Genomic DNA, 27,941 nt, shown 5'->3' with positions numbered 1-27,941 from the left:
GGAGCTGTGGTCTAGGGGTAACTCATCTGTCTAGAGACCTGCCAGCAATTCATTCTCTGGTTCAAATTCCCTGGTTGAAATGAAATAGAGGTATTTATTTATTTTCTTCTCATTATTGTGTAATTTTTAAGCCGATGTTCACACACAGTATTTTTGCTCAGTATTTTGGTATTTTGCACCTAACTAGAAGTCCCCCTGGGTTTAGGGTTATTCCCCTGGGTGACTTCTATTATAACTAGATTGATCTTTCAGTGAGTGTTATGCAGTACAAATATACTGCATAGATCAATGAGATCGGCAATCTATGGCTCTGGCCTGATGCAGGCAGAAACAATACATTGCCGAGCCGGGATCAGTGACGTTACGGCACAGACCCCCGGCTGGACAAGATGAAGGACCACTCCTCCGCGATCGCGTCATGGGGGTTGATCCCCATGATGTTTTTGATCTTTCCAAAATGCCTACTATATGCAGTTACAAAAAGGCTTTTTCTATCTATTTATGAAGCTCTATGTTGGGCTTAAAGTGTCATTGTCATGAAAAGTTTTTTGCAGAAATCAATAGTACAGGCGATTTTAAGAAACTTTCTAATTGGGTTTATTAGCCAAAAAATGCATTTTTATAATGAAAAGCAGTTTGAAGCTCTCCCCCTGTCTTCATTGTTCTCTATGGACAGGGGAGCGATGAGGCACCAAAACAGGACAACAAAGAGTTAATTTACAGCTATATCACCAGGCTCTCTCCTCTGACATCAGCACTGACCTCTCTGACCTCTGAATAGGGGCTTCCAGCTGTGGTGTAATCCTTTGTTCCCTGCTCTCTGCTGCCGACTAATCCCCCTCCTTTCTCCTCCCCCCTCCCCTCTCGATAGCACAGACAGGATCCAACTGATGTAAAACAGTCAAGATTTCCTGATTCTGAGCAGTGGTTGACAGAAAGGAGAGGAGGGGGGACCTGTGAAAAGTCTTTTTAAATGCAGAGTATGGCATATATAAATGCCTAATAAATCCAATTACAAAGTTTCTTAAAATCACCTGGACTATTGATTTTTGCAAAAAAATTTTAACGACTCTTTAAAGGGGCATTCTCGTCTGTTGGACGTTCAACATGGAAAACTCTATTGTGTACTTTTGATAAGGAGAAAACTGGGTGTCACAGGTTCATAGACATAAGGATAATGAACTATTTTTTATTTTAAACCCCAATGCTAAGCCTTCAGACAGATAACAACTGTTGGCAGTCTTTTGTACCATTGGAAGTAAATTTCCTATAACTGGACTCATGATCCATTGCCTTATACAAACCCACGATCAGGAAAATAACCATGCCACCCTTGTTCGTATTGTGTATGACTAGGTCTTTTGCCTCTATCTTTCGGGCTCTTGCCTCTAAAAAAAAAAGGAAAGCTTCCATTAATTACGAGAAATTGCACAGATCTCATGCTTTCGCGGGGCTAAGGTTATGCCAATGATGGGGTTGAAATCCAGCTTTGCCCCGAGTGGAGATTTAAAGGTGAAGTTCTGCAGCAGCTTTGTAAAGAAGATAAAAAGTTCCATTTTAGCCAAGTTCTCTCCAGCACAACTTCTCCTGCCTACAATAAGGAGAATAAAGAAAACCTATCAGTATGAGTCTGTCATGGCCTCTGGGGGAAAGAGGCCCTCCAATTGGTTGCAGAGTTCAGTATCTTTACTCACCTGCAGAAAATGGTATAAAGGCTTCACTTCTGACAAAATTTCCTTCAGAATCCAGAAAATGTTGAGGGTAAAACTCGTTGGGTTTCTGAAAGTATTTGGGGTCTCGTAGGACAGATGTCAGGGATCCAACAATGTGAGTCCCCTGCAAAGATTCAAACATTATTTTCTGTGGTGAGATCCACCAAAGAGTGGTTAGCCTTGAAGGCATGACCATAGATAATATCTGGGCACTATATGGGTAAATGGTTAAGGGTTCAGAAATAGAGATGAGCGAACCTCGAGCATGCTCGAGTCCATCCAAACCCCATTGTTCGGCATTTGATTAGCGGTGGCTGCTGAGGTTGGATAAAGCCCTAAGGCTATGTGGAAAACATGAATATAGTCATTGGCTGTATCCATGTTTTCCAGACAACCTTTATCCAACTTCAGCAGCCACCGCTAATCAAATTCCGAACGATCGGGTTCGGATGGATTTGAGCATGCTCGAGGTTTACTTATCTCTTTTCAGAAATAGTAAAGCCATTCACTACATCTATTAATATTTGCCCACTTCCATTGATTGAAACATGACCACAGTCTTTCAGAGACAGAGCAGCCCTTTATAACTTGAGAGTGAGGCCTGAATAAGTGACTATCTTCAATAGGTTATATGGACCTCTAATCACCCTCACATTTTTTTTTTAAGACAGATAAGGCAATGTGTTTTTTTACTGCTTACTTTTGGTATGAAGAAGCCCTTTAGGATGACATCTTGAGTCGTCTCACGTGCGACAAATGGTGTAATATCTGAGAATCGTTGAATCTCATGGACAACAGCATCAGTGTATGGCATGTGTTGGCGGTGCACCAACTGGGGCTCGGCTGAACCGATGACCTTTTCAATTTCTTTTTGAACTTTTTCTGTTATTAAAGTAAGAATTATCCTTAACGAGAGAATGTTTTTTCTTGTTTTCCAATACCTGTCAGTTTTAGTGTAGGGAACACTTCAATTCTACTGCAGCTTTCCCCCCTATTCCTCTATATATCGAGCAGAGATTATAGTGATCTACTGCTGGCTGGAGATTGTATCACTAATAAAAAGTGATCTATCTACAGAGAAATTTTGGGAGGACACAGATCTTGTTCCCCTCATGCTCTTCCTCTCCATTATTAGAATCCAGAAATCCAAATTCAGAAAGGAAATCTGCTGTATTTGACCATTAGTACTAAGAACAATGCCCATACTATGTTCAGTATCTGATGCATATGGGATTGGGGAGTCCCATGCAATTCTGTATGACCTAACTGCCCCTATAACAACCTTATAATCTGCCCTTAAATGTAATGCAACATAAAATGTGCAAGATCCTCAGTACTGGACTTATACCATCACATAGTAAATGTCCACCCTGGAACTACATCTTTTAAGCACCACTATAGTAGAGCTATTTTATAATATTTTGCAGCTTTATAGATTTTTCTGATTTAAAATGTGTATATTAAGCAATAAACCATAGAAATATCTCCTTACCTTGAACGTCAGGATACTTCATCATTAATAGAATTCCCCATCTCAGGGTGGTAGAAGTCGTCTCCATTCCAGCACTGAATAAGTCGGTCACAAGAGTTGTGAGGTTTCCATCATGAAAATATAATTCTGGGTTTGGTTTTTCCTAAAATGTGCAAAATATAAAATTTTATCTATAAAGGAACACAAATGAAGGCACACATAAGGTAGCATAGAACAAGAACAACATAGAACAAGTAGCTTGAAGCAAAGATCTCAACTTTTTATCGTCATGTCACTTTTAGGGCCAAAATTATATGTTGATTATTTGTTTTTGTTTTTTTTGTTTTTTTTATTATTATTTATTTATACAGAGCTTCAAATCTTCTTCATAGACACAGAATGAATAGATAGCATATAGGCTGCCTGAAGCCACCATTAGGGGGAGCTTACTGTAGGCTGTGCTAATTTTGAGTTTAATGTAAAACTGATAAGCAATAAGCAATTAGGTTCCCCCTAGAGGTGGCTGTAGGTAGCCAGGATTTTATCTTTTAAAAATAGCCTTAAGGCCCTATCACATGAAACGATTATTGGCCGTATTCGTCCAATATCGGCCGTTACAGCTAATTGTCATCTCGTGTAATAGAAGACAACAATCAGCCGGCATGAATGGTGTCGGCTGATAAATTGTCTGTCATTTGGACTATGATAGCGGCGATCTGCTGCCTTTGTTCCATGGAAAAGGACATTGACCGCTGCTGTCTTCTATGGGCTGCCCAGACGATCTAGCGATCACCTGCGCAGCACGACCCCTAACCCCCCCCCCCCCCCCCCCGCAGCTCCCGACACTTACCTGCTCACTCCCGATGCGTATCAAAGCGCCGGCAGCGAACATGGAACGAGGAGCAAATGAGCGCTGACGGTGCTCGTTTGCTCCTCTCCATCGCCCTGTGTGATAGGGGCATTAATCACATGAATAGTTTGCATCCACGGCTTGGTTAAAACGTAGAAAATTTATTTGAACATCACAAAAAACAAAACAAATAAATAAAAAACACGCCGACGCGTTGCTGGGTCAAAACCCCTTAATCATGGCTAGTGAATCACTGTAGTTTACATGCTTATATACCTGTAGGATGTGATGTCCTGCTCTAGACAGTGCACTCCCCTTGGAGGGTGGGGAACACCTCACCTGAGAAGAGGTCACATGACTACTCACAAATGAGTTTGTTGCAAACATAGTATCACAATAAAAAAAAAAAAAAAAAAAACTTAATTGCTTCTAATGATAAACATCAAATGAATAACAAAAATTTGTTTCAATAAATATAATATAGATCTGATTTGTAATTTAATCCTTTCGGATGTCTTGTACTCAGGTTTAAAATCCACAGAGCCTCCCTTTTTCGTAGCAAATGAGTCCAATCGCCCCCCGCCTAGGTTTGTTAACTCTTTCTATGGCTGAGATCTGCAGGCCTTTTAAATCTCGCCCATGGCTTTCTACATAGTGTTTCGAAAAACCTGAAAGTGAGTGATAGTTGTTGGAGGTTATTGCTGTGCGTATGTCTGTGAGATGTTCGCCAATGCGTACTTTTAGTTTTCTTATGCTCGATCCCACATATTGCAAATTACACACAGTGCAGTGAACAACATACACTGTGCGTGTAGAGTTGCAATTTATGAAGGATCGAATCCCAAAGCTGCGGCCTGTGGCACATGACACAACAGAAGTTTGTTTGACAGTGTACACACATGTGCCGCAGTGTGGCACCGCACAGCGGAAAAAACCTTTTGTATTCAGCCAGTTCTGGACATTGGTATCCTTTGCAGCAATGTCACTAGGTGACAAGAGATTGTCTAAAGTTCATCCTCTGCGTGCTACATATCTAATGCCATTGTTAAGGACCTGTTCACACTTAGAATCAGCAAATAACAGTGGAATGTATTTATTTATAATGCTGCGTATTTCTTTGAACTGTGGGCTGTAGTTGGTGGAAAAGGTTATAGATTTAGAGGTGGATTGTGTATTGGGGGGTCCGTCTAGTGCCCTATCTTGTAGGTGATGAGATCTGTTATTTTTGTTCGGCTATATTTCTAGCTCTTATTATAACATGTGGTTTATAGCCCCTCGCTAAAAGTCTATCCTGTAGACTCTTGGCTTCCCGTAGATAAGTCTCGTTATCAGAACAATTCCGAATTAAACGAATATATTCCCCAATGGGAAGGTTCCTCGTTGTATGAGGGGGATGGCTACTTTTGGCGTGCAAGACGCCGTTGCCCGCCGTAGGTTTACGGTATAGGCTAGTGCTGATTTTACCATCCTTAAACTGTAAAGAAACATCCAGGAAGGCTATAGAGTTGGGGTTAAATTCTGATGTAAAGCGGAGATTCATGGTGTTGCCATTAAGGTACTGTACAAAATTCTGTGCTTCCTCCTGTGACCCCTGCCATATTAGGAGGAGGTCATCTATATAACGCCCATACCAAAAAATAAAACCTAAGTAGGGGTTATGAGCGCTATACAGAATGACCTCCTCCCAATAGGCCATGTAAATATTAGCTAAAGATGGCGAAAAGCTAGCGCCCATAGGGCAGCCTAAGATCTGGAGAAAGAAAATACCGGAAAACTGAAAAAAATTGTTAGTCAGCAAAAAACGTGTAACTAATAGAATGTAGTCTGATAAATTTTTACTATAGTTACTGTATTTACCTAAATGATAGGCTAAAGCATTGATGGCCATGTCGGGGGGTATGTTAGAATACAATGCGACAACGTCGCATGACAACCAGGACACATTTTTCATAGGTGGTAATTTTTCTATGCTGGCTAACAAACTCTTGCTGTCCCTTATGTATCCCATAGTTCTGGTGGCCAATGGCTGGAGCAAATCATCCAGCCATAAGCAAAGCCTCTCCAAGAGAGAGCCTATACCAGAAACTATGGGGCGTAAGGGTGGGGGAAACTGGTTTTTGTGGGAAAAGCATGAAAAATAGGGATTATTGGGTGGGGGTGGGGGGCAGAAAATATTGTTTTTGTTTTTCATTTATTACCCCCAGCTCTACTCCAGTGTCCAAAATGTCAGTCAGTTTAAACCGCACTGTGTCAGTCGGATCAGACAGAAGGCGTTTATATGTCGTAGTATCATCCAAGATTTTAAAAACTTCTCTAGTGTACAATGCTTTATCCAGTACAACGACAGAACCGCCTTGTCTGAGCGACGGACAACTAGCTGAGAATTGTTAGTCAGTTCTTTTAGAGCTAATCTTTCTGATCTTGTCAGGTTATCCCTCTTATATGCTGTCTCTGACCTGTTACTCAGCTCAGTTAGGGCTTCCTCCACCTTGTGTTGGAAGATATCCATACCTGCTGTTCTAGACTGAGTCGGGTAATAGGTCGGATTGGGAATAGTGAATCGTTCTCCAGTTTGAATGACCGATTTTCTGCATTCACTGAAGTGGACTGCAGGTCTAGTAGGGTCTGTACACCAGATTGCTCCGCAAATGTCAGGTGCAAAGGGGTGACACCTAAACCTGCAGCATTGAGATCAGGTCTCTGATCTTTTGGAAGCTGTGTATCAGATTCCAGTTCTCTGTTATTGATGTTAGATTGTTCTACAAAAAAATGTCTCTTTACAGTAATCGACCGTACAAACTTATTCACATCCTGAATAGTGTTATACAAGTTGAATGTTTTACTAGGCACAAATGACAGACCCAATGATAATAAATATAACTGTTCTTGTGACAGATAACATGCAGACAGGTTAATTACATCCAGAGTGGAAGAGTTTTATATCTCCTCCTCCTGGTTGTCATGCGACATTGTCGCATTGTATTCTAACATACCCCACGACATGGCAATCAATGCTTTAGCCTATTATTTAGGTAAATACAGTAACTATAGTAAAAATTTATCAGACTACATTCTATTAGTTACACGTTTTTTGCTGACTAACAATCTTTTTCAGTTTTCCGGTATTTTCTATCTCCAGATCTTAGGCTGCCCTATGGGCGTTAGCTTTTCGCCATCTTTAGCTAATATTTACATGGCCTATTGGGAGGAGGTCATTCTGTATAGCGCTCATAACCCCTACTTAGGTTTTATTTTTTGGTATGGGCGTTATATAGATGACCTCCTCCTAATATGGCAGGGGTCACAGGAGGAAGCACAGAATTTTGTACAGTACCTTAATGGCAACACCATGAATCTCCGCTTTACATCAGAATTTAACCCCAACTCTATAGCCTTCCTGGATGTTTCTTTACAGTTTAAGGATGGTAAAATCAGCACTAGCCTATACCGTAAACCTACGGCGGGCAACGGCGTCTTGCACGCCAAAAGTAGCCATCCCCCTCATACAACGAGGAACCTTCCCATTGGGGAATATATTCGTTTAATTCTGAATTGTTCTGATAACGAGACTTATCTACGGGAAGCCAAGAGTCTACAGGATAGACTTTTAGCGAGGGGCTATAAACCACATGTTATAATAAGAGCTAGAAATATAGCCGAACAAAAAAACAGATCTCATCACCTACAAGATAGGGCACTAGACGGACCCCCCAATACACAATCCACCTCTAAATCTATAACCTTTTCCACCAACTACAGCCCACAGTTCAAAGAAATACGCAGCATTATAAATAAATACATTCCACTGTTATTTGCTGATTCTAAGTGTGAACAGGTCCTTAACAATGGCATTAGATATGTAGCACGCAGAGGATGAACTTTAGGCAATCTCTTGTCACCTAGTGACATTGCTGTAAAGGATACCAATGTCCAGAACTGGCTGAATATAAAAGGTTTTTTTCCGCTGTGCGGTGCCACACTGCGGCACATGTGTGTACACTGTCAAACAAACTTCTGTTGTGTCATGTGCCACAGGCCGCAGCTTTGGGATTCGATCCTTCAGAAATTGCAACTCTACACGCACAGTGTATGTTGTTCACTGCACTGTGTGTAATTTGCAATATGTGGGATCGAGCATAAGAAAACTAAAAGTACGCATTGGCGAACATCTCACAGACATACGCACAGCAATAACCTCCAACAACTATCACTCACTTTTAGGTTTTTCGAAACACTATGTAGAAAGCCATGGGGGAGATTTAAAAGGCCTGCAGATCTCAGCCATAGAAAGAGTTAACAAACCCAGGCGGGGGGCGATTGGACTCATTTGCTACGAAAAAGGGAGGCTCTGTGGATTTTAAACCTGAGTACAAGATATCCAAAAGGATTAAATTACAAATCAGATCTATATTATATTTATTGAAACAAATTTTTTGTTATTCATGTGATGTTTATCATTAGAAGCAATTAAGTTTTTTTTTTTTTTTATTGTGATACTATGTTTGCAACAAACTCATTTGTGAGTAGTCATGTGACCTCCTCTCAGGTGAGGTGTTCCCCACCCTCCAAGGGGAGTGCACTGTCTAGAGCAGGACATCACATCCTACAGGTATATAAGCATGTAAACTACAGTGATACACTAGCCATGATTAAGGGGTTTTGACCCAGCAACGCGTCGGCGTGTTTTTTATTTATTTGTTTTGTTTTGTTTTTTGTGATGTTCAAATAAATTTTCTACGTTTTAACCAAGCCGTGGATGGAACCTATTCATGTGATTAGAATCTTCGGGTTGCGGCCCGCAATACTGCCATCACGAGCTTCACACTAAAGAGGTCCACACACACCTGCAATTATTACGGCCAAGGAAGGGTGAACTGACATTTTTATTCCTATTGCTGTTGATAGGGGCATTACCCAGACCCAGAGTGTGGATGGGGCTTGTTCTGCTCATTTGCAATCATTTATCGTTAGTCATTCATCGTTAAAAATCGCTTAGTCTAATAGGACCCTTACTCTTCTGTGACCAAGAAGATTAACCCTCTCCATCCTGACCAAACAACCATTGTCTGCTATCACTTTACCTCTTTCTGTTTGACCAGAAAACAATCTATAAGATTCCTCTGGTCATTGACATCCAGTTGATCCCTTTGTTTTGTGAAGACCTCTCTAACAAATGAATTGAATTCATCAATGGTCGGTCGAAGGGTTTTGTGACTTCCTGGAATCCAGCGCATCAGGGATGGAAATGCGTTGTACAGCTGTGGAGGTAAAGGTATTACTTATATATGTGTATGATATGGGAAACATATCAGTGTTACTGATAGAAGGTCTGGGAGGCAGGAACATTGCATCCATTATAAAAAATTAAATAGCTCAATAGGGAGACCCAGTGTGACAATAATATAAAATCATGGGAAAGCTACAACTGACAAAAATTTCAACTTCGGAACAGGTAATTCCCCTTTAAATCCCATCCCTTATGTCTGGTTTTAAAAGTGAGACAATGGCTCACTGTAACACTGCCCAGCGGCACCCAACATCGTTCCAAGTCTCACTACTTATATCGTCCCACTTCTGTCTGTGCTGCCAATGCCGCTCATTGCTTCAGGCTCGGTTCTGCCCGCTCCTCCGTTGCACTTAACTTTCGGTCAGAGGCAGCGGTTATCCATCAGTCACCTTTCTCCTCCTGGCCTGTTCTCTATGCTTATAGTACCATTGAAGTTCCTGCTCTGACCTCTAGGGTGTGCACACTAATACTCCTTAATTTTAAAAGTCATTGTGCTCCTAATTATTTTTCCTTCACCTATCGGTTCCTCCTATTTAAAGCTGCTCTGTCTGTTTTTGATGCCAAAGGGTTATTGCCTCTTTGTGTTGCTGAGTGAAAGTCTTTTTCTAGGTAAAGTTGTGTTCCTGTGTCTGCTATTCTGTGAGTCCTGGTCCTTGCCTGTTTCTTGGATTGCTCATGCCTGCTTGACTCCTTCTGTATCAGTTACCTCTCCAGTTGCTAAGCCAGACTGTCTGATCCGCATCTGAAGCCACCTGCCCTGTTCCTGTGCCTTATTGGGTATGCCAATGTTTCATGGTACTGGTACTGTGCTAATCCTCCTGAAGATGACCCGGCTTACTGACTACACACATTTTGCCTACTTTCTGGGACCTCACACCTGCGCTTTGTGATTCTTAGGATGAGTCACTACCCACATTTGGACCACACGTAAGGTGCAGCCTGGTGTCCTCTAGCCACAAAAGTCCAGCTTCCCCATCCTAGAATGAAATAAAGGGTGAAGATTTAGTCGGCACCTCCTGGTGTGGCTCAAAGTTAAACCAGTTTGGCAGCACAGTGGGTCGACATGCTCATCCACATCACTGCGTTTCTTTGGCTGGCTGTGTAAGTGGTAACATGGCCATGATGACAAAATGTCAAGTAACATGTCAAGTTCATCAACATAATGGTGGGACCCTTTTTCTCCCTCCCTGGGCATACTTTCTGAACTCACAGTGACACGAAATATCCTTACCATATCAGTCTTCATCTTCTTGTCGTAGACATCATCTCCTCAAGCATTCCACAATATATTATATAGTAAAAATAAAACGCCCTTAAAAAATACAACTGATCCCACAAAAAACAAGCTCCCAAAAGATGAAAGAAATTCAATTAAATCTTCAACCTGAAAGCATACCTTATCTGGTATGGTTACATTAACCCTTCAGATGGAAATTTGGGGGTATTCTCTACCACTACTAAGCTTCTATTTTACTTCAACTTGACTTCAGTCTCCTGTCCATCATTATATACTTAAACACTAAAGCACTCCACCTTCATCAGCCTGGAAACACTACATGGGGTGTGCCTCAAAGGAACAACTATCATCATCATCCCAAATATAACCGTCTCATCGATGTCAGCCCAACGAGTTCAGGTGGTTTTTCGGAGAAGTTCTCTACTACTCTGAATGAGAGGGGACTACTACCTCCATCTCCCTACTACTCCACACTCAAACTCCCCCTCAACATGAAAATGAGAGACTGGGAATGTTCTAGTGTCAGGCAGCGGCTATAGTCCCTTTACTTTTCCTTACCACAGCCAACAATGAAATCATTGTAAGAACTTACCAAAGCCATGGGACTACCACCAATCCTGATAATATCCCTTATTATGGTCAGAAGTCTCTGAAGTTTCGGATCGTTGTAGTCGAAGCGATGGCCAAGTAATATAGACACAATGATATTACCGACAGCAGCGTTCATTATCATGTTGTTGTCAAAGGGTTCACCTAAAGAAGGAATTGAACATAAAGTAAAACGGTATTCAGAAAGATAAAGGCTATATTGAATATAATTCCTGTACAAAGTAAGCAGGATTATAGTTAGAGATGAGCGAACTGAACTTCCCGAAGCAAGATTTGTTCTGAACTTTGCCAAAAATTTGGTTTGATACTAAACCGAATTTTTTGGAAAGTTTGTAAAGATGGCAGCTGTACATTGTACATTACGTTACATTATATCAAAAGTGCAAGTGCAAGGGATTATCCATAATCTCCCTACGATGTCACGAATCCTCCTTCAGTATATATGCAAGTATGTGCCATCAGCCCGCCATTCAGCTCTTGATCAGTGAACCAAGCACATACATCGTAAAGAAAAAGATGGCTGGAGACAGGGTTATAGAAGACTTATTAGGTGTCAGGGAGAAGATAGAGGCAGTATTGTAACAACGTGAGTCGTGAATCTGCTGTACCACCACTAGCGATGACGTAAGCTGCACCAGGGAGCAGAGTTTAAGGGGCCACTGGTCCTCACCAGTGCCCACTGCAAGGCGGATGGCCAGGTTGCTACCCCAGGTTGAGGACCTGACGAAACGCTGGTGTAGCGTGAAAACGTTCATCTAGGAATGCACCTGCCTGTCTCCATCTTCTCCCTTCCATGCCTAGTCTGCAGTGACCTCAGTAAATACTTGTTTCGGCCAATATGTGGTGAGTGCCGCTTCTGCACCTTTCAGTATCTATTATAGTAGTTATATTCCTGTACATAGGAGCAGTATTATAGTACAGTGGTCCCTCAACATATGATACTAATTGGTTCCAGGACAACTATTGTATGTTAAAAATATTGTATGTTGAGACCAACATTTTATGGAAAACTGGCCCAGGTAAAGAACAGCACAGGACATGTAGTATCACACTATACTCAGAGAATCACTACTAGACAGCCAACCAGTGCAGGCATTTCACTAATTCTGGGGTTTTACCAGTAAAATGGCCACTATCATTGGTTGATCATCTAGTTATTGCCGCAGATCCTGACTGTCTGTAGCATTGTATGTTGAGTCTGGTCTCAAGTCACGATGGTCCAGAAAGGACCATTGTATGTTGAAAGTATTGTATCTTGAGGTCATTGTAAGTTGAGGGATCACTGTAATTATATTCTTGTACATAGGGTGCAATATTACATTAGTTACATTCTCATTCTCAAACTCCTTCTGGCAGATCATTCCAATTACCTTACCCTATAAATTAGTCCTGCCATCTGGTCATGATTGTATTGGTCATCATTATACACACATGGGGGACATTTATAAGTCCGGCGTCTCCTGCGCAGGACTTAAAAAATTTTCCGCAGCTCCGACAGTACGGAGATTTATGTAGAGGCGGACTGCCTCTACATAAATCCCGTGCGCGCGGCAGGAAACCTACGCCAGCTCAGAGCTGGAGTAGGTTTCCTGCTTATTTTTACGCCAAAAGAATGATAAATGAAGCGGACCTTGAGTCCGCGCCCCCTCCCCGCCCACTCCACACCCCCTCCCCGCCCCCCTGGCCTACCTTGAGTCCGCGCCCCCTCCCCGCCCACTCCACACCCCCTCCCCGCCCCCCTGGCCTACCGGTCGGAAATGGGCCCGATAATTTATTTGCAAAATGGCCATTTGCGAATAAATTTATTCAAATCGGGCCCATTTCAGACAAAAAAATACACATTTTCACGTTGATCATCCCCCCCCATAATCTACAGTATAATAAGATTGTTTTACCTTTGTAGGATTTGATTGTCTCCACTAATCTATTGGATTCCTCATTGATCTTGTCTTCTAAGGTTCTCTTCCCCATCCCGAAATCTCGTAACGTAGAGAGAGTGAACCGTCTCATGGCTTTCGAATTATGTCCTCTGGAGAAAATAAGACCTGGAGATCAAATATAATGAATAAACTATTTTTCATCATCTCATTAATCTGTATCATATACCTTTAGGGGTCACGATGAGATATATGGTGACTCTATAATAGCTGTTATTGCTTGGAGTATTTTAATTTTATTCTGATATACTTCTATTTCTCCTCTATTCTAAAGGGGCCCTGATTGTTGTTGAATGAAGCGGTGGGTTTACACTTACCTCACTACTCTACTCATTCTCTGTGAAGCTGCTAGAGATTAGTTTAAGTTGCTATGAACTGATCTGCAGAATGGAGTTTACATGTCAGTTTTTCTGCATGGTGAACTAAAAAACGTTTAGAATGAGAGGAGTAAAAAAAAAAAAATTAAAGCAATAAAGTGAGAACAAATGCATTAGGAAGGGTTTGAAGATACATCAGATTTACACTGGTTCATGATGTGTGATCAGTATGCCACATTGTTAAGACACTAGTTAAAGGGGTACTCCGGCAAATGTCCCCCCCCCTTTCAGTTCTTTCTTTTTTTTCATGCTGCTTTCTACATTATTTTCAGTACTTATCAGCTGCTGTATGTCCTGTTGGTTAGAAGTGGTGGGTTATTTTTAACGTGACACAGTGCTTTCTGCTGCCACCTCTGTCCATGTCAGGAACTGTCCAGAGCAGTAGCAAATCCCCATATAAAACACTCGCCTGCTCTGGACAGTTCCTGTCTCAGACAGAGGTGGCAGCAGAGAACACTGTGTGAGATTGAAAAGAATACACCACTTCCTGCAGGACATACAGCAGCTGATATGTACTGGATGTCTTGATATTTTTGAATTGAAGTAAAATACAAATCTATATAACTTTCTGAAACCAGTTGATTTGAAAGAAATAGATTTTTGCAGGGGCACTCCTTTAAATCTCATTCATGCAATGCTCGTTTACCTCTTGTAAAGCGAAGTGACATCTAAAAAGTGTGTAAATTATACATGTAGTACACAGTATGTATGCCACACTTAGCAAATTGAGGCAAAAAAAAAAAAAACACTTTAAGTGCTGATACCCCAAACCGACGCCCCCAGGAGCAGGGATGGGTAAGTGTTGGACTGTGTTCTCACATTTTGTTTAAAGGGAAACTATCAGCTGCAATTCCGGTTTCAAACAACTGACACTGTTTGCATAGTTGCCAACTATTGAAGATTTTTTCCAGGGACTCTTTAGCGTTGACAACAGGTGTGGCTTATTGTGGTGTGGCCTTGGTGGGTGTGGTCTAATGTGGGTGTGGTTTGAGGGGTGTCACTTGTCATCAGTGTTTGGTTTGTTTAATTTTTTTTTTTAGGATTTTACAATCCAAACAACACAAAGGGAGCACTATACACCCCAGTGTCAGGTCCCCAGTATATTACATACCCCAGTATCAGGTCCTCAATATAGACTGACTGTATATACTGGTAGTTTGTGCCCATATGATGTAGCTTCACCCCATATCATCATACTACTACCCTCTTCATCCTCATGCCTCTCCATCATCATACTACAACCCCCTTTATCCCCCTGCCCCTCCATCATTATACTACTACCCCATTCATCATCCCCCTGCCCCTCCATCATCCTACTACCCCTCCATCATCCTACTACCCCCTTCATCATCCTACTACCCCCTTCATCATCCTCCTGCCCCTTTATCCAACCTGCGGACAGGAGAGGTGCTGCTTCTGGAGAAAAGCGATTATGTCATTCTAAGCCTGGATTACTTCTTAAAGCGACTCTGTACCCACAATCTGACACCCCCCACCCCCCAAACCGCTTGTACCTTCGGATAGCTGCTTTTAATCCAAGATCTGTCCTGGGGTCCGTTTGGCAGGGGATGCAGTTATTGTCATAAAAACAACTTTTAAACTTGCAGCCCCGTGCCCTATGGCCGTTGCTTACATTTGTATATGCATTAGGCTGGCACAACCTATCTGTCCCTCCTCCCCACCCTCTTCATCATTAGGAATGCTCCAGGCAGATTGTCTACTATTCGGCAGCTGTGTGAATACTGAACATGGGCTGGATCGTTAAGGCACCTGTGTAATGTTCACACAGGAGACAATCTGCCTGGAGCATTTCTAATGATGAAGAGGGTGGGGAGGAGGGACAGAGAGGTTGTGCTAGCCTAATGCATACACTATGTAAGCCACAGCCATAGGGCACGGGGCTGCCAGTTTAAAAGTTGTCTTTTAGGACAATAACTGCATCACCTGCCGAATGGACCCCAGGACAGATCTTTGATTAAAAGCAGCTATCCGAAGGTACAAGTGGTTTGTGGGGGATCAGATTGTGGGTACAGAGTCACTTTAATAGGCCACAGAATTCATTCAGCTTTGTAAAGCTTGATATGGCTTGTGGAACAGCATTGGCCCCTGTAAGAGGTCCCTAAGAGAAAATCCCCATAGCATCATGCACTCTGCCCTGGGAATATAATAGTGCCACACACTGTGCCCCTGAATATAATAGTGCCACACACTGTGCCCCTGAATATATTAGTGTCACACACTGTGCCCCTGAATATAATAGTGTCACACACTGTGCCCCTGAATATAATAGTGCCACACACTGTGCCCCTGAATATAATAGTGTCACACACTGTGCCCCTGAATATATTAGTGTCACACACTGTACCCCTGAATATATTAGTGTCACACACTGTACCCCTGAATATAACAGTGCCACACACTGTGCCCCTGAATATATTAGTGTCACACACTGTACCCCTGAATATAATAGTGCCACACACTGTGCCCCTGAATATAATAGTGCCACACACTGTGCCCCTGAATATAATAGTGTCACACACTGTGCCCCTGAATATATTAGTGTCACACACTGTGCCCCTGAATATAATAGTGCCACACACTGTGCCCCTGAATATAATAGTGCCACACACTGTGCCCCTGAATATATTAGTGTCACACACTGTACCCCTGAATATAATAGTGCCACACACTGTGCCCCTGAATATATTAGTGTCACACACTGTGCCCCTGAATATATTAGTGTCACACACTGTACCCCTGAATATAATAGTGCCACACACTGTGCCCCTGAATATAATAGTGCCACACACTGTGCCCCTGAATATAATAGTGCCACACACTGTGCCTCTGAAAATAATAGTGCCATAATGTGTCCCCTTAACCCATAGCTGCACCAGGACGTTACTGAACGTCCTCGTGCCGCTATGGGTGTTTCAGATGGGGGGTCGCGCGGCGACCCCCCTCTGAACTGCCGCGATCCCGGGTGCCGCATGTAGCCCGGGATCGCGGCTATTAGTGGGCACGGTCCGATCGCCGTGCCCGCTAATTAAGTACTTAGAAGCAGCTGTCAAAGTTGACAGCTGCTTCTAAATACTTGCTCATATCCATCCCTGGTGGTCTAGTGGGGGGATCGCCCCCCTGCGGCGCGATTGCGGGGGGGCGATCCCCGCATCCATCCCGGGCCGGGGTCTGCGCCGTAATAGCGCTGATCCCGGCTCTGCATTCTATTGCTTTTGGCTGCAGCAGCCAAAAGTAATAGAACACCGATCTCATGGATTCATGCAGTATAACTATACTGCATGGATCTCTATGAGAGATCAGAGTGCATATACTAGAAGTCCCCCAGGGGGGCTTCTAGTATATGTGTAAAGTAAAAGAAAAATGTATTTTTAATAACACAAAGCCCCCTCCCCTAATAAAAGTCTGAATCACCCCCCTTTCCCCATTTTATAAATAAAAATAAATAAATAAATTAATAAACAAACATGTTTGCTATCGCCGCGTGTGTAATCGCCCGAACTATTAATCACATTCCTGATCTCACACAGTAAACGGCGTCAGCACAAAAAAATCCCAAAGTGCAAAATTGCGCATTTTTGGTCGCATCAAATCCAGAATAATTGTAATAAAAAGCGATCGAAAAGTCGCCTATGCGCAATCAAGGTACCGATAGAAAGATCACATCATGGCGCAAAAAATGACACCTCGCACAGACCCATAGACCAAAGGATAAAAGCGCTATAAGCCTGGGAATGGAGCCATTTTAAGGAACATATATTTTCTTTAAAAGGTTTTAATTTTTTACAAGCCATCAAATCAAATAAAAGTTATACATGTTACATATCGTTGTAATCGTAACAACTTAAGGAACATATATAACGAGTCAGTTTTACCCCAGGGCAAACGGAGTAAAAACAACCCCCCCCCCCCCCCCCCCAAATAAAAAAAAAAACATTTTTTTTTTCAATTTCACCACACATATAATTTTTTTCTGGTTTCCCGGCACATTTTAGGCAAAAATTACATCTGCCATAGCAAAGTACAATTAGTTGCGCAAAAAATAAGGGCTCATTTGGGTCTTTAGGTGGAAAAATGCAGGCGCTATGGCCTTATATACACGAGGAGGGAAAAACGAAAACGCAAAAATGAAAACTGGTTGTGTCCCCTAAGGGTTAAAGTGTCACTGTTGTGAAATTTTTTTTGCAGAAATCAATAGTCCAGGCGATTTTAAGAAACTTTGTAATTGGGTTTATTATCCGAAAAATGCATTTTTATCATGAAAAAGCAGTTTGAAGCTCTCCCCCCTGTCTTCATTGTTCTCCTATGGAGAGAGCTAAAGAAAAGACCAAAACAGGACAACAAAGAGTTAATCTACAAACACCTCACCAGTTATCTCTTCTGACCATCACCAGTGACCTGTCTGAGCTCGGATTACAGCTGTCACCCAGCTCTGTGCCTGTAATCCTCTGTTATCTGCTTTCTGCTGCCGGCTAACTCCCTCCTTCCTCCTCCCCCCTCCCCTCTCCCTAGAGCAGACAGGGGACGACTCCTGCAACAAGTCACAATTTTTAGATTTTTTGGAGTGGATGAAAAAGAGGAAGGAGGGGGGGACCTGGGAAAAGGCTTTTTACATGCAGATAATGGCAGATTTGGCTAATAAACCCAATTACAAAGTTTCTTAAAATCGCCTGGACTATTGATTTCTGCAAAAAAAAAAAAATACGACAGTGACTCTTTAACAGTGCTCTGAGTATTACAGTAAATTAGACTGTCCTATAAAAAATCAGTGCCACACATATTATGACCTCTTAAAATAACAATGCTACATGGGAGCCACCAAAAACCACCAAAAGTGACCTCCTGAAATATGATTCACAGTGCCCTACAAGAAACCATAGCTCCAGTTACTGGTAACTAACCTACATTTTGAGTTTTTCCAGTAATAATCACACAAGAGGGTTAAAGGTGAATGGGTGAAAGGAGCTGTGTCCATAGCATTAGAGGAGGGAATCTGCTGTGCAGCCACTGTGACCTCCATGACCCCATCACTCAGGTCTGCAGGAACCCTCACCAGACCCCCGGAGCCAGCACCCCAGCACCAAACCCAGGAGCCAGCACCAGACCCCAGGAGCCAGCACCCCAGCACCAAACCCAGGAGCCAGCAACCCAGCACCAGACCCCAGGAGCCAGCACCCCAGCACCAGACTGAGGAGGAGGAGGAAGACAACAGCAGCATGGTCAGTAAGGTGTGAGGGGGACACCAGCACTCTGCTCTGTGAAACACATCCTGATGCCTCAGGATTGAATGCTGGGGTACAAGGTGGTCCAGGAGCCGCTGCAGTTTGTTTATAAAGACAAGGCATTATAGCTTAGCAGCTGAGGATCCCACTGTGTGCACTAGAGCAGCACACAAATTGCTAGTCCTTGTCAAATGTGCACCTGCAGGAGTTGCCTGGCTGTCATTAGAGATGAGCGAACTTTTCAAAAGTTCGTTCTGACCGGACTTCCGAATTTCTTCGGAAAGTTCGGTTCGATCGGATTTCATAGTTTAAAGCATCTATATGATACGGGGGTAGTGTATTTGGTTGAATTTAGGGCTCTACATGTCAGTAACATCATTATCTTTTCGATATCTCAAAGTCAATTTTTTTTTAGACTTCAATATTCACCATTAAAGGGTCTATGCAGGAAATTCACCATTACAGGGTCTATGCAGGAAACTCACCATTACAGGGTCTATGCAGGAAACTCACCATTACAGGGTCTATGCAGGAAACTCACCATTACAGGGTCTATGCAGGAAATTCACCATTACAGGGTCTATGCAGGAAATTCACCATTACAGGGTCTATGCAGGAAAAAGGTCACAAATGCAGTGAAGGAGCAGCAGTAGTCATTGGAGGCCAATGGAGGTCCAGCAATAGTCATTTGAGGCCAGTACCAGAGCAGCAGTAGTCAACATGGAGGACAGGCATCAGCAACAGTAGTCAACATGTAGGCCAGGCAGGAGCAGCAGTAGCCAACATGGAGGCAAGGCAGGAGCAGCAGTAGCCAACAAGGAGGCCAGGCAGGAGCAACAGTAGTCAACATGGAGGTCAGGCAGGAGCAGCAGTAGCCAACATGGAGGCCAGGCACGAGCAGCAATAGTCAACATTGAGGCCAGGCAGGAGCAGCAGTAGCCAGCACGGAGGCCAGTACAGGAGCAGCAGTAGTCAACATGGAAGCAAGGGCAGGCACACCAGTAGTCAACCTGGATGCCAGTTAAGGCCCAGCAGTAGCCAACAAGGAGGCAAGGGCATGCACAGCAGTAGTCAACATGGATGCCAGTTAAGGCCCAGCATTAGCCAACATAGAGCCAACAGTAGTCAACATGAAGCCCAGGCAGGAGCAACAGTAGCCAACATGGAGGCCAGGCAGGAGCAGCAGTAGCCCAGCAGTAGCCAACATGGATTCAAGGGCAGGCACACCAGAAGCCAACCTGGAGGCCAGGTATTTTTGTCTGTCAGGATAAGACGGATGTGATATACACACTATGAGAAGGGTCGAAGTATAGAAATTGTCTATATGTATAGCACATTTTTAAAGACTTTTATGCTATACACTAGGGATGGTCCGAACCTACTTCGGTTCGGGTTTGTACGAATCCGAACTCTCTGCAATGATTCCCGCTGCCTGGCGGCTCCGTGGAGATGGTGGATACAGCGGGAGGACCGCCTGGAAAACTGGGATACAGCCATAGCCATGGGCTGTATCCCAGTTTTCCATGCGGTCCTCCGGCTGTATCCACCCGCTGCATGGAGCGGGCAGACAGCGTGAATCTGATGACGAGCGTTTGGGTTTATACGAACCCGAACCTCGGAAGTTTGGGACCATCCCTACTACACACCTGCACCAGGTATTTTTGTCTCTCAGGATAAGACGGATGTGATATACACACTATCAGAAGTATAGGACTTGTATATCTGTAGAGCACGTTTTTGTTCCGTGCACCCTTTGCTGTCCTATGCCTAATCTATCTATCTATCTATCTATCTTTTGCCCTCTCTATATTTCTCTCTAAATCACTAGATGTTTCTCCTCTCCGCTTTCCTAATCTTTCCTTTCCTTTCCTACAATATCTTCTCAGTAGTCTGTCGTACACAACAGCAGCAGCAGCACCAGCAGCGTTTTGATAATCACGAGCTGTGTGCACTGCAGCCAGTAACAACCTCCTTCCTCTCTCTGTGCAGACTGCGTGGTGCGGTCATGTGACCGCTCCTCTTAAAGCAATACCGACGTCACACAGGGGGTGGGCTAGTGCAAGATCCCTGCTGCCATTGGTGGCTGCCATTTTAGAAAGCAATCGGACTCTGATTTTTGGAAAAATCCGAACTGGATCCCATACCGGCCGAACCGGTTCGCTCATCTTTAGCTGTCATGATGTAGCAGTGCTGTGTGCTGTAACAGGTAGTGTATATTTGGCAGGTGCTGGTCCACCTGCTGGTACCTCTTCACACTCCCCTGGTGTTCTGCTGCCTGTTTCTTGCTAACCGGAGCTGCCGCTGAAGCTTCTTCACTCGTCTCTGAAGTGACAGACCACTCAGCCAACCCCAGCCATGGTGCTGTCCCATCTTGGTCAGTGATTGGCTAAGCCGCCTGTCACTTCAGAGATAGGTTTAGAATGTTGCGATAGAGATAGGTTCAGAATAGATGCGGTCAGCGGGAAACAGACCACTGGGGAGCATAGAGAGGTAGGTAAAAACTTTATTATTTTCTATATAACATTGTAAATTATTTTCGTGCAGCCCTTGCCACCTGATAATCAAGGCATTCAATAGGCTGTGTAACTGAGCGCCAATCTAGTGCTCGCTAACTGCATTAGGGCCCTATTACACCAAATGATTATCAGCCGTATATGGCCGATTACTGACCACTCCGGCCAATCATCCATTGGTGTAATAACTCATATTAAAAGATCACGATCAGCCGATGCATGATGCATAAGGTCAGCTGATTGTCGTCTTTCGCCTGTGTCATCTGTGCTTCGATAAGATAGAAAAACACTGTTAGGGTAGTTTTACACGCAGTGGTTGTCTGAACGACCGCTGCGTGTATGTAATTCTGTCGGCCGCTTAACCCCTTCAGCTGCCGCCCGGCGCCCGCTCTGCTCCCGCTCTTTTTACCTGTCCTCGCTGCACGGGGTCCCAGCGTACTGCTCTCCTGCCTGGCCAATCAGTGTGTTGCCCTGCCGCAGCCACTGATTGGCCGGGCGGGAGAGCAGTATGCCGAGCAGCGAGGACAGGTAATGTATGCGGAGCGGGAGCTGGGCGGCAGCTGAACGGGTTAAGCGGCCGGTAGAATTACATACACGCAGCGGTCATTTAGACCACGGTGTGTATGTAGTAAAAGTGATCTGCCAGGACCTAGCCGACTCGCAGCGTTATTAATGCTGCAAGTTGGTACGTGTGAAGCTACCCTTAGGGAGATTTATCAAACATGGTGTAAAGTGAAACTGGCTCAGTTGCCCCTAGCAACCAATCAGATTCCACCTTTTATTTTCCAAAGTGTTTGTGAGGAATGAAATGTGGAATCTGATTGGTTGCTAGGGGCAACAGAGCCAGTTTCACTTTACACCATGTTTGATAAATCTCTCCCCTTGTGTCTGCCTGACCTAATAGCTATCTAACAGTCTCAGCAGTTTGGAATGTGAATTAGGGCCCATTCACACTATGAAACTAAGGCGGAATCTCAGCGCCGCGGACACCACTTGAAGTTCTGTCTTCCCCTATTAACTGTATAGGATGTCTCACGCGCACTCTGTCGCCCGCCCAAAAAATTAGGGCGGGCTCCGCGGAAATTCCGCTTTAATTCCATAATGTGAACTGACCCTTACACCTGACAGATTCCCTTTAAGTTGAAAACACAATGTGGGAACACGGTCCTTTATAGCGCTTTGGGTGCTCTTCCCTATCGAGATACTGGTATCCCACAAAAGATTTGGAGGACTACATACAGTAGATAACCGACAATATAGTTGTTGTTTTTTTGTGTGTGTGTGTTTTTTTGTAAAATAGTGAACAAGGGATGTGGAGCTGTTTTATTTCAGTAAAAACTTAACTTAGTAAAAAAAAAGCATCTGTATAGAGTGCTGCCTACTGCCTAGCCCCCAGGTGGGACGGGCGTAGTGTAGGTGAGGGACTATGTGTAGTCCCCCTCCTCATTAATGGAGAAGCTGTCTCCACCCACTATATATTTGTAACCAAGGGCATAAAATCTTCCATAACATCTTAACCATTACCGTATCCTTTGGTAATATCTGTGAAAATAGGCGTAGTCGGTCTCTCAGCAAACTCCTCTGCATGGTTGACTAGAGCTTCCCTCACGGTGTCATATCCGCACAGTACAACCATCTTCTGGACCCCGACCTTTATACTGTACACAGGGCCGTATTTCTTAGCAAGCTGCAAAATACAAATCATAATAAGATTATAAAGCTCAGGGATGGACCAAGGTTAGCAAAGGCTGTTGAGGGAAAAATTATTCTTATTTCATGTATTTTATTCTCGAAGTAACCATATGTAAACACTGCCATAGGTAAGGCTACAGTCTAGTGTAAACACTGTCACCAGTCAGTCCACAGTCTAGTGTAAACACTGCCACCAGTCAGTCCACAGTCTAGTGTAAACATTGCCACCAGTTAGTCCACAGTCTAGTGTAAACACTGCCATCAGTCAGTCCACACTCTAGTGTAAACATTGCCACCAGTCAGTCCACAGTCTAGTGTAAACACTGTCACCAGTCAGTCCATAGTGTAGTGTAAACACTGCCACCGGTCAGTCCACAGTCTAGTGTAAACACTGCTGCTGGTCAGTCTATAGTCTGGACTGGTCAGTCTACAGTCAAGTGTAAACACAGCCGCTGGTCAGTGTACAGTCAGGACTAGCTAGTATACAATCTAGTGTCAACACTGCATCTTGTTAGTCTACAGTCAAGTCAAAACCATGCAGCTGGTCAGTCCACAGTCTAGTGTAACCACTGCCACCAATCACTCAGTCACTTATGCAATTGTTTCTAACAGAGGTATCATGACTAGAAACATCTATATGTCTGCCGGCTCTAGATGCCACTGTTGTAATAGAAAAATAGTCTACGTGGTGTGCAGTGTGGCAGAATAGAGTCAGGTAGAAATCCTAAACTGTAAGAGATAAACAGTACTTGCCATGACGAGAGCTCTTGAGAGTTCTCTGACTCTTCCATTACTACTAGTATCCACCTACTATTGTTTGTATGCTATGAATATTACCCATATAACGAAATAACAGGGAACCTCCCAAGGTCAGCAGAGCACCAAGAAACAAGCTAAATAATAATGCTTTTATTTGTATAGCGCATACAGATTCCACAGCACTTGACATCGTTTTGCCAATTATTGCTCCCTGTCCCCAATAGGGCTAGTAATCTAAATTCACCTATATGTATGTTTTGAGTGTGGGAGGAAACCCACGCAAACACGGAGGGAACATACAAACTCTTATATTCACTTTAGGTGGTCAAGCAAGTCATCTGGTTGAGAAACGTTCCCCAAATAGAAAGCAAAGTATAACTGTGATTGGCTGGGGGGGCGGCCTGAGGGACGGCAGGAGCGGGTCGGCCGGCCTCCCGAAGATTACATCACTGTCAGAAGACGGCGGACGGGGGTCGACACGTATCAGGTATGTATAATGTACTACACTTCCGGGTCCATGGGCAGGGGTCGGGGAACACAGGGAAGGGGGCCATTCACATACATAACATACATTACAAAGTTGTATAACTTTGTAATGTGTGTTATTTTGTGAATAATTTCTTAGCGCCGCACTACCCCTTTAATAAGTCATGAAGAATCTATATATGTATTAGATGTTTGGATCTTACCTCTAAAAATGATAAATGAGCTTTTTCAATATCCAAATTGAGAATATTCCCGATTATCGGCAATGGCTTTGGCCCAGGAGGATAATTCTGAGGAACATCTTCCTTCTTTTTGTATAGAACAGTTACCAAGAAAATACATACTATGATGGATAATAGAACTGTGACTGGGTCAAAGGGCAACATATCCTCAGAGGAACCTGTGAGGGAGAAGAGAGTCCCAAATAATTGTTCAATGTTTATAGCTGAAGGTCATGTATTTTCTCAATCATTGATGATCATGTGATTTTTCTATGTAGGATCGCCCATTCTAAAATAGCTTTCCTTTCATCCACCCACATGATACCCAAATTGTGAAGTCACATGGATAGAGCAATACACCTTTTACCAACATCTTCTACTTTAAAGTGTCACTGTTTTTTTTTGTTTTTGTTTTGCAGAAATCAATAGTATAGGTGATTTTAAGAAACTGTGTAATTGGGTTTATTAGGCAAATATGCCATTATCTGCATTTAAAAAGACTTTCCCCAGCCCCCCCCCCCTCTCTCTCTCTCATTCACTGCTCATTATCAGGAAAACTCAAACCTATGGAGAGGGGAGGACGGAGAATAGTCACCAGCAGAGAGCAGAGAACAAAGGATTACACAGTGGGATCTGTGTGAAAGCTGGTATTCAGAGGTCAGAGAGGTCAGTGCTGACTTCAGAGGAGATAGCCCGGTGATGTAGTTGTAAATTAACTCTTTGTTTTCCTGTTTTGGTGCCTCATCTCCCTCCACCTCTCCCCTCCCCATAGAAAACTATAAAGACAGGGGGGAGAGCTTTAAACTGCTTTTTCATGATAAAAAATTTTCGGCTAATAAACCCATTACAAAGTTTCTTAAAATCGCCTGTACTATTGATTTCTGCAAAAAAAAAAAAAATAAAATGTTAACGACAGTGGCACTTTATTAAACGGTATTCCATATCAGGATGTGGGGGGTCCAAATACAACCCAAAGACCCCCTCGATCTTGAGAAACGAGTCTTTGTTAGGTGCACCACTGCTCCATTCATTGTCTATAATGCTACAAGGATCACCAATCTCTGTACTCCTCTATCGTCGGTATTTCCATACACAATATATAGTGGTGGCACGTAAGGACAACTTGCCACTCCATTTAAAAAAATAGACCTGGTGCTCCATTTTGAAGATTTATCTTGCTTTAATAATACCCCTAAAAATAGAAGAGATACCGAGTGACAGAATGTCGGGTGTTGGTCACCCCACCTCTCAAAAAACATATATTAAAAAATTATGAAAGAAAATCTTAATCCAGCTCAAGTCCTTATCCAGTATCTTACTTGTATTCCTGCAGTCTTCTCGTTTCTCTCCTACACACACGGAAGTGTTTCATACACGTATAAAATGTGAAAACATTAGAGTCTCCGCCCCATCTTTAACCTCTAGGAAGCTGGAAGCAAGTATGTCAGCAGTTCTTAGATCTAGGGTTATACATTACCTTCCTTTGTTTGCATGGTGCATACCTTCTGCATACATTGGAAACTTGCCAACTTGTCTCTAACGGCACAAGTTCTTACATAATATGTTGTTGGTGATGTGACATCATCCTCAGGTCAGCTCAGCCAATCACGGGCTACAGTATCTAGACAACCCCTTTGAAACAGTTCCTTACACAACTGTGGCTGCTACCTGGGCTGTTCCCTTTGTATTTGAGCCGCACATTCTCTGGCACCTCGCTCTGTAACACATAGCGCTCCCACCTTCAATCACAGTGCAGCACAGGTAATTCTAGGCCTAATAGACTGCCTAACACAAAGCTCAGAGCATTGCACCAAATGGCCACTTTATTAGAGTCTCCACTAGATGTTGCCATAGTTCTGCAGAAATATTGGCCCATGCAGGCAGGATCACTTATCACATTTTCTGCACATTAGATGGATGAATACAGCAACCCCAAAAGAGCACAAATGTTACAACAGTAAAAAAACATCTGTGTGATGGCTGGGACCAGATTTCCACTGGTCACTGTAGTTGTTGCTCTGGTCACAATGGTTCTAGGACATGCGCAGTAATCTCTCATGCTTTGTGGGCTTCACTGTAATGAGGGCAACGTTGTTCATGATGATATACTGTTCTTCAAGGAAAGAGAGGATTGTAATATGTTGAAAAATAATGTGTTAGCTTGTTGGCCGCAAAATGTTATGATATGTTATGATTGCTGAGGATAGCTGGGCAGTCTGGGGAAGCCGCCATAAAATAAAGTAAGCAGTGTAGTCCATACTCATACACATATTGGACCATATTTTATCGAATACCATCTGTATTCCAAGCATAATACTATGAATATTAGCATATAGATATACTGTATGTAACTTACAATTCCCATTAGTATATAGATGTGAGTAAGTTTTCCTATACATTGATCCTCGTAGACTTCTTAAAAGAACGACCTAATCTCCTGGAAATCATCCGCTCAATGTATTGTATGAGTTATCTAGGGACAAAGCTCTCTTTAGGTGACTTTAGATGACCATGAGATCCTAAACTTAAAAGGGAATCTGTTACTAGGAATATACTGCCTTAAATGAGGGCAGCATAAATTAGTGATAGAAATGCTGAACAGATCGGTCTATTACTTACATCATTTTGTTCTCCTAATATGCAGGAGAATAGGATTCTTGCCACACCCCTCCCCCTGCCCTCCAGCTGCTGACTGACAGTTGACTGCCTATACACAGCAAGGTAGATAACTTCCAATCAGCTGGTTGGCAGAGTTTTCTGCTTCTCATGAATATCCAGGACTGCTGGGCTCATGCATATAATGGAAAGGACTACTTATTGTCCATGTTATTCGGGAGGATATCTCTGAATCAGCTGCACAGAACAATGTAAGTGATACATCATTCTATTCAGCTTCTCTGTTACTAGTTTATGCTAACATAAGATAGGACAGCATAAATCTACTGACAGAGTCTCTTTGGATTTCTTGCTGGGAACACTATACACAGGCACAAAAAACACAATACTGTTACAACATGGTTGTTAAAACTTCATTGACCCAATTAAAAAAAAGGAAATAAACATAAATCAGTCACAGCGAGTCTCCACAATGTACATCGGCGTGGAGGTGATCAGAGGAGGGGGGGGGGGGGGGGGGCGGAAACAATGGGGAAAGAAGTAATCTTGGCACACAAGTGATATAAAAGCATTGCTTTATTAAGCTCCATCTTCAAAATGTCTACTTGTTTACAACAATAAACTCTTAATTGAAGCAAATAATACTAATAAAAACACATATCTTAATCAGGGGCGTAGCTAGGACCCATGGGGCCCCATAGCAAAAAAAAAAATTGTACAGCCCCCCCCGCACAACAAAAAGCACTCGTCTCTCAGTCCACTGCATTTAACTATAAGGGCCCATTAGGAGCCGTTATGGTTAAATACATACAGTAGGTGCAGGAGCATGCTACCTTCTGCTTAACCCCTTATGTACTAAAGTGTGAAAGTGACATAGACCTCACCTACATGCTGCAGCACAAAAAAGGGTTAAAAGCAGAAGAGTGGGAGATGG

The 27,941-nt window shown here is 43.1% G+C and overlaps 1 protein-coding gene across 2 annotated transcripts; it reads right to left on the bottom strand.

The window, feature by feature from the left end:
* Nucleotides 1-2: 2 nt before the first annotated feature.
* On the bottom strand, nucleotides 3-25,927 carry LOC138795070 (cytochrome P450 2K6-like). Of its 2 annotated transcripts, none has more exons than XM_069974023.1 (10): nucleotides 25,869-25,927; nucleotides 24,374-24,570; nucleotides 22,758-22,920; nucleotides 13,062-13,211; nucleotides 11,150-11,310; nucleotides 9,115-9,291; nucleotides 3,205-3,346; nucleotides 2,413-2,594; nucleotides 1,695-1,836; nucleotides 3-1,591 (listed from the first exon to the last, which is right to left on the bottom strand). In XM_069974023.1, the coding sequence occupies exons 1-10, from the start codon at nucleotides 25,900-25,902 to the stop codon at nucleotides 1,413-1,415; spliced, it is 1,527 nt and encodes a 508-aa protein (XP_069830124.1). In that variant the 5' UTR covers nucleotides 25,903-25,927; the 3' UTR covers nucleotides 3-1,412. The 2 variants fall into 2 exon arrangements, with proteins under 2 accessions (XP_069830124.1, XP_069830125.1); XM_069974024.1 differs by lacking the exon at nucleotides 25,869-25,927 and adding an exon at nucleotides 25,711-25,756.
* Nucleotides 25,928-27,941: the final 2,014 nt, after the last annotated feature.

Source organism: Dendropsophus ebraccatus, chromosome 6, assembly GCF_027789765.1.
Source record: "Dendropsophus ebraccatus isolate aDenEbr1 chromosome 6, aDenEbr1.pat, whole genome shotgun sequence".
In the NCBI taxonomy this organism is placed as follows: Eukaryota; Metazoa; Chordata; class Amphibia; order Anura; family Hylidae; genus Dendropsophus; species Dendropsophus ebraccatus.
The sequence above is the reverse complement of the archived record's forward strand: the minus strand, read 5'-3'. Positions and strand labels throughout refer to the sequence as shown.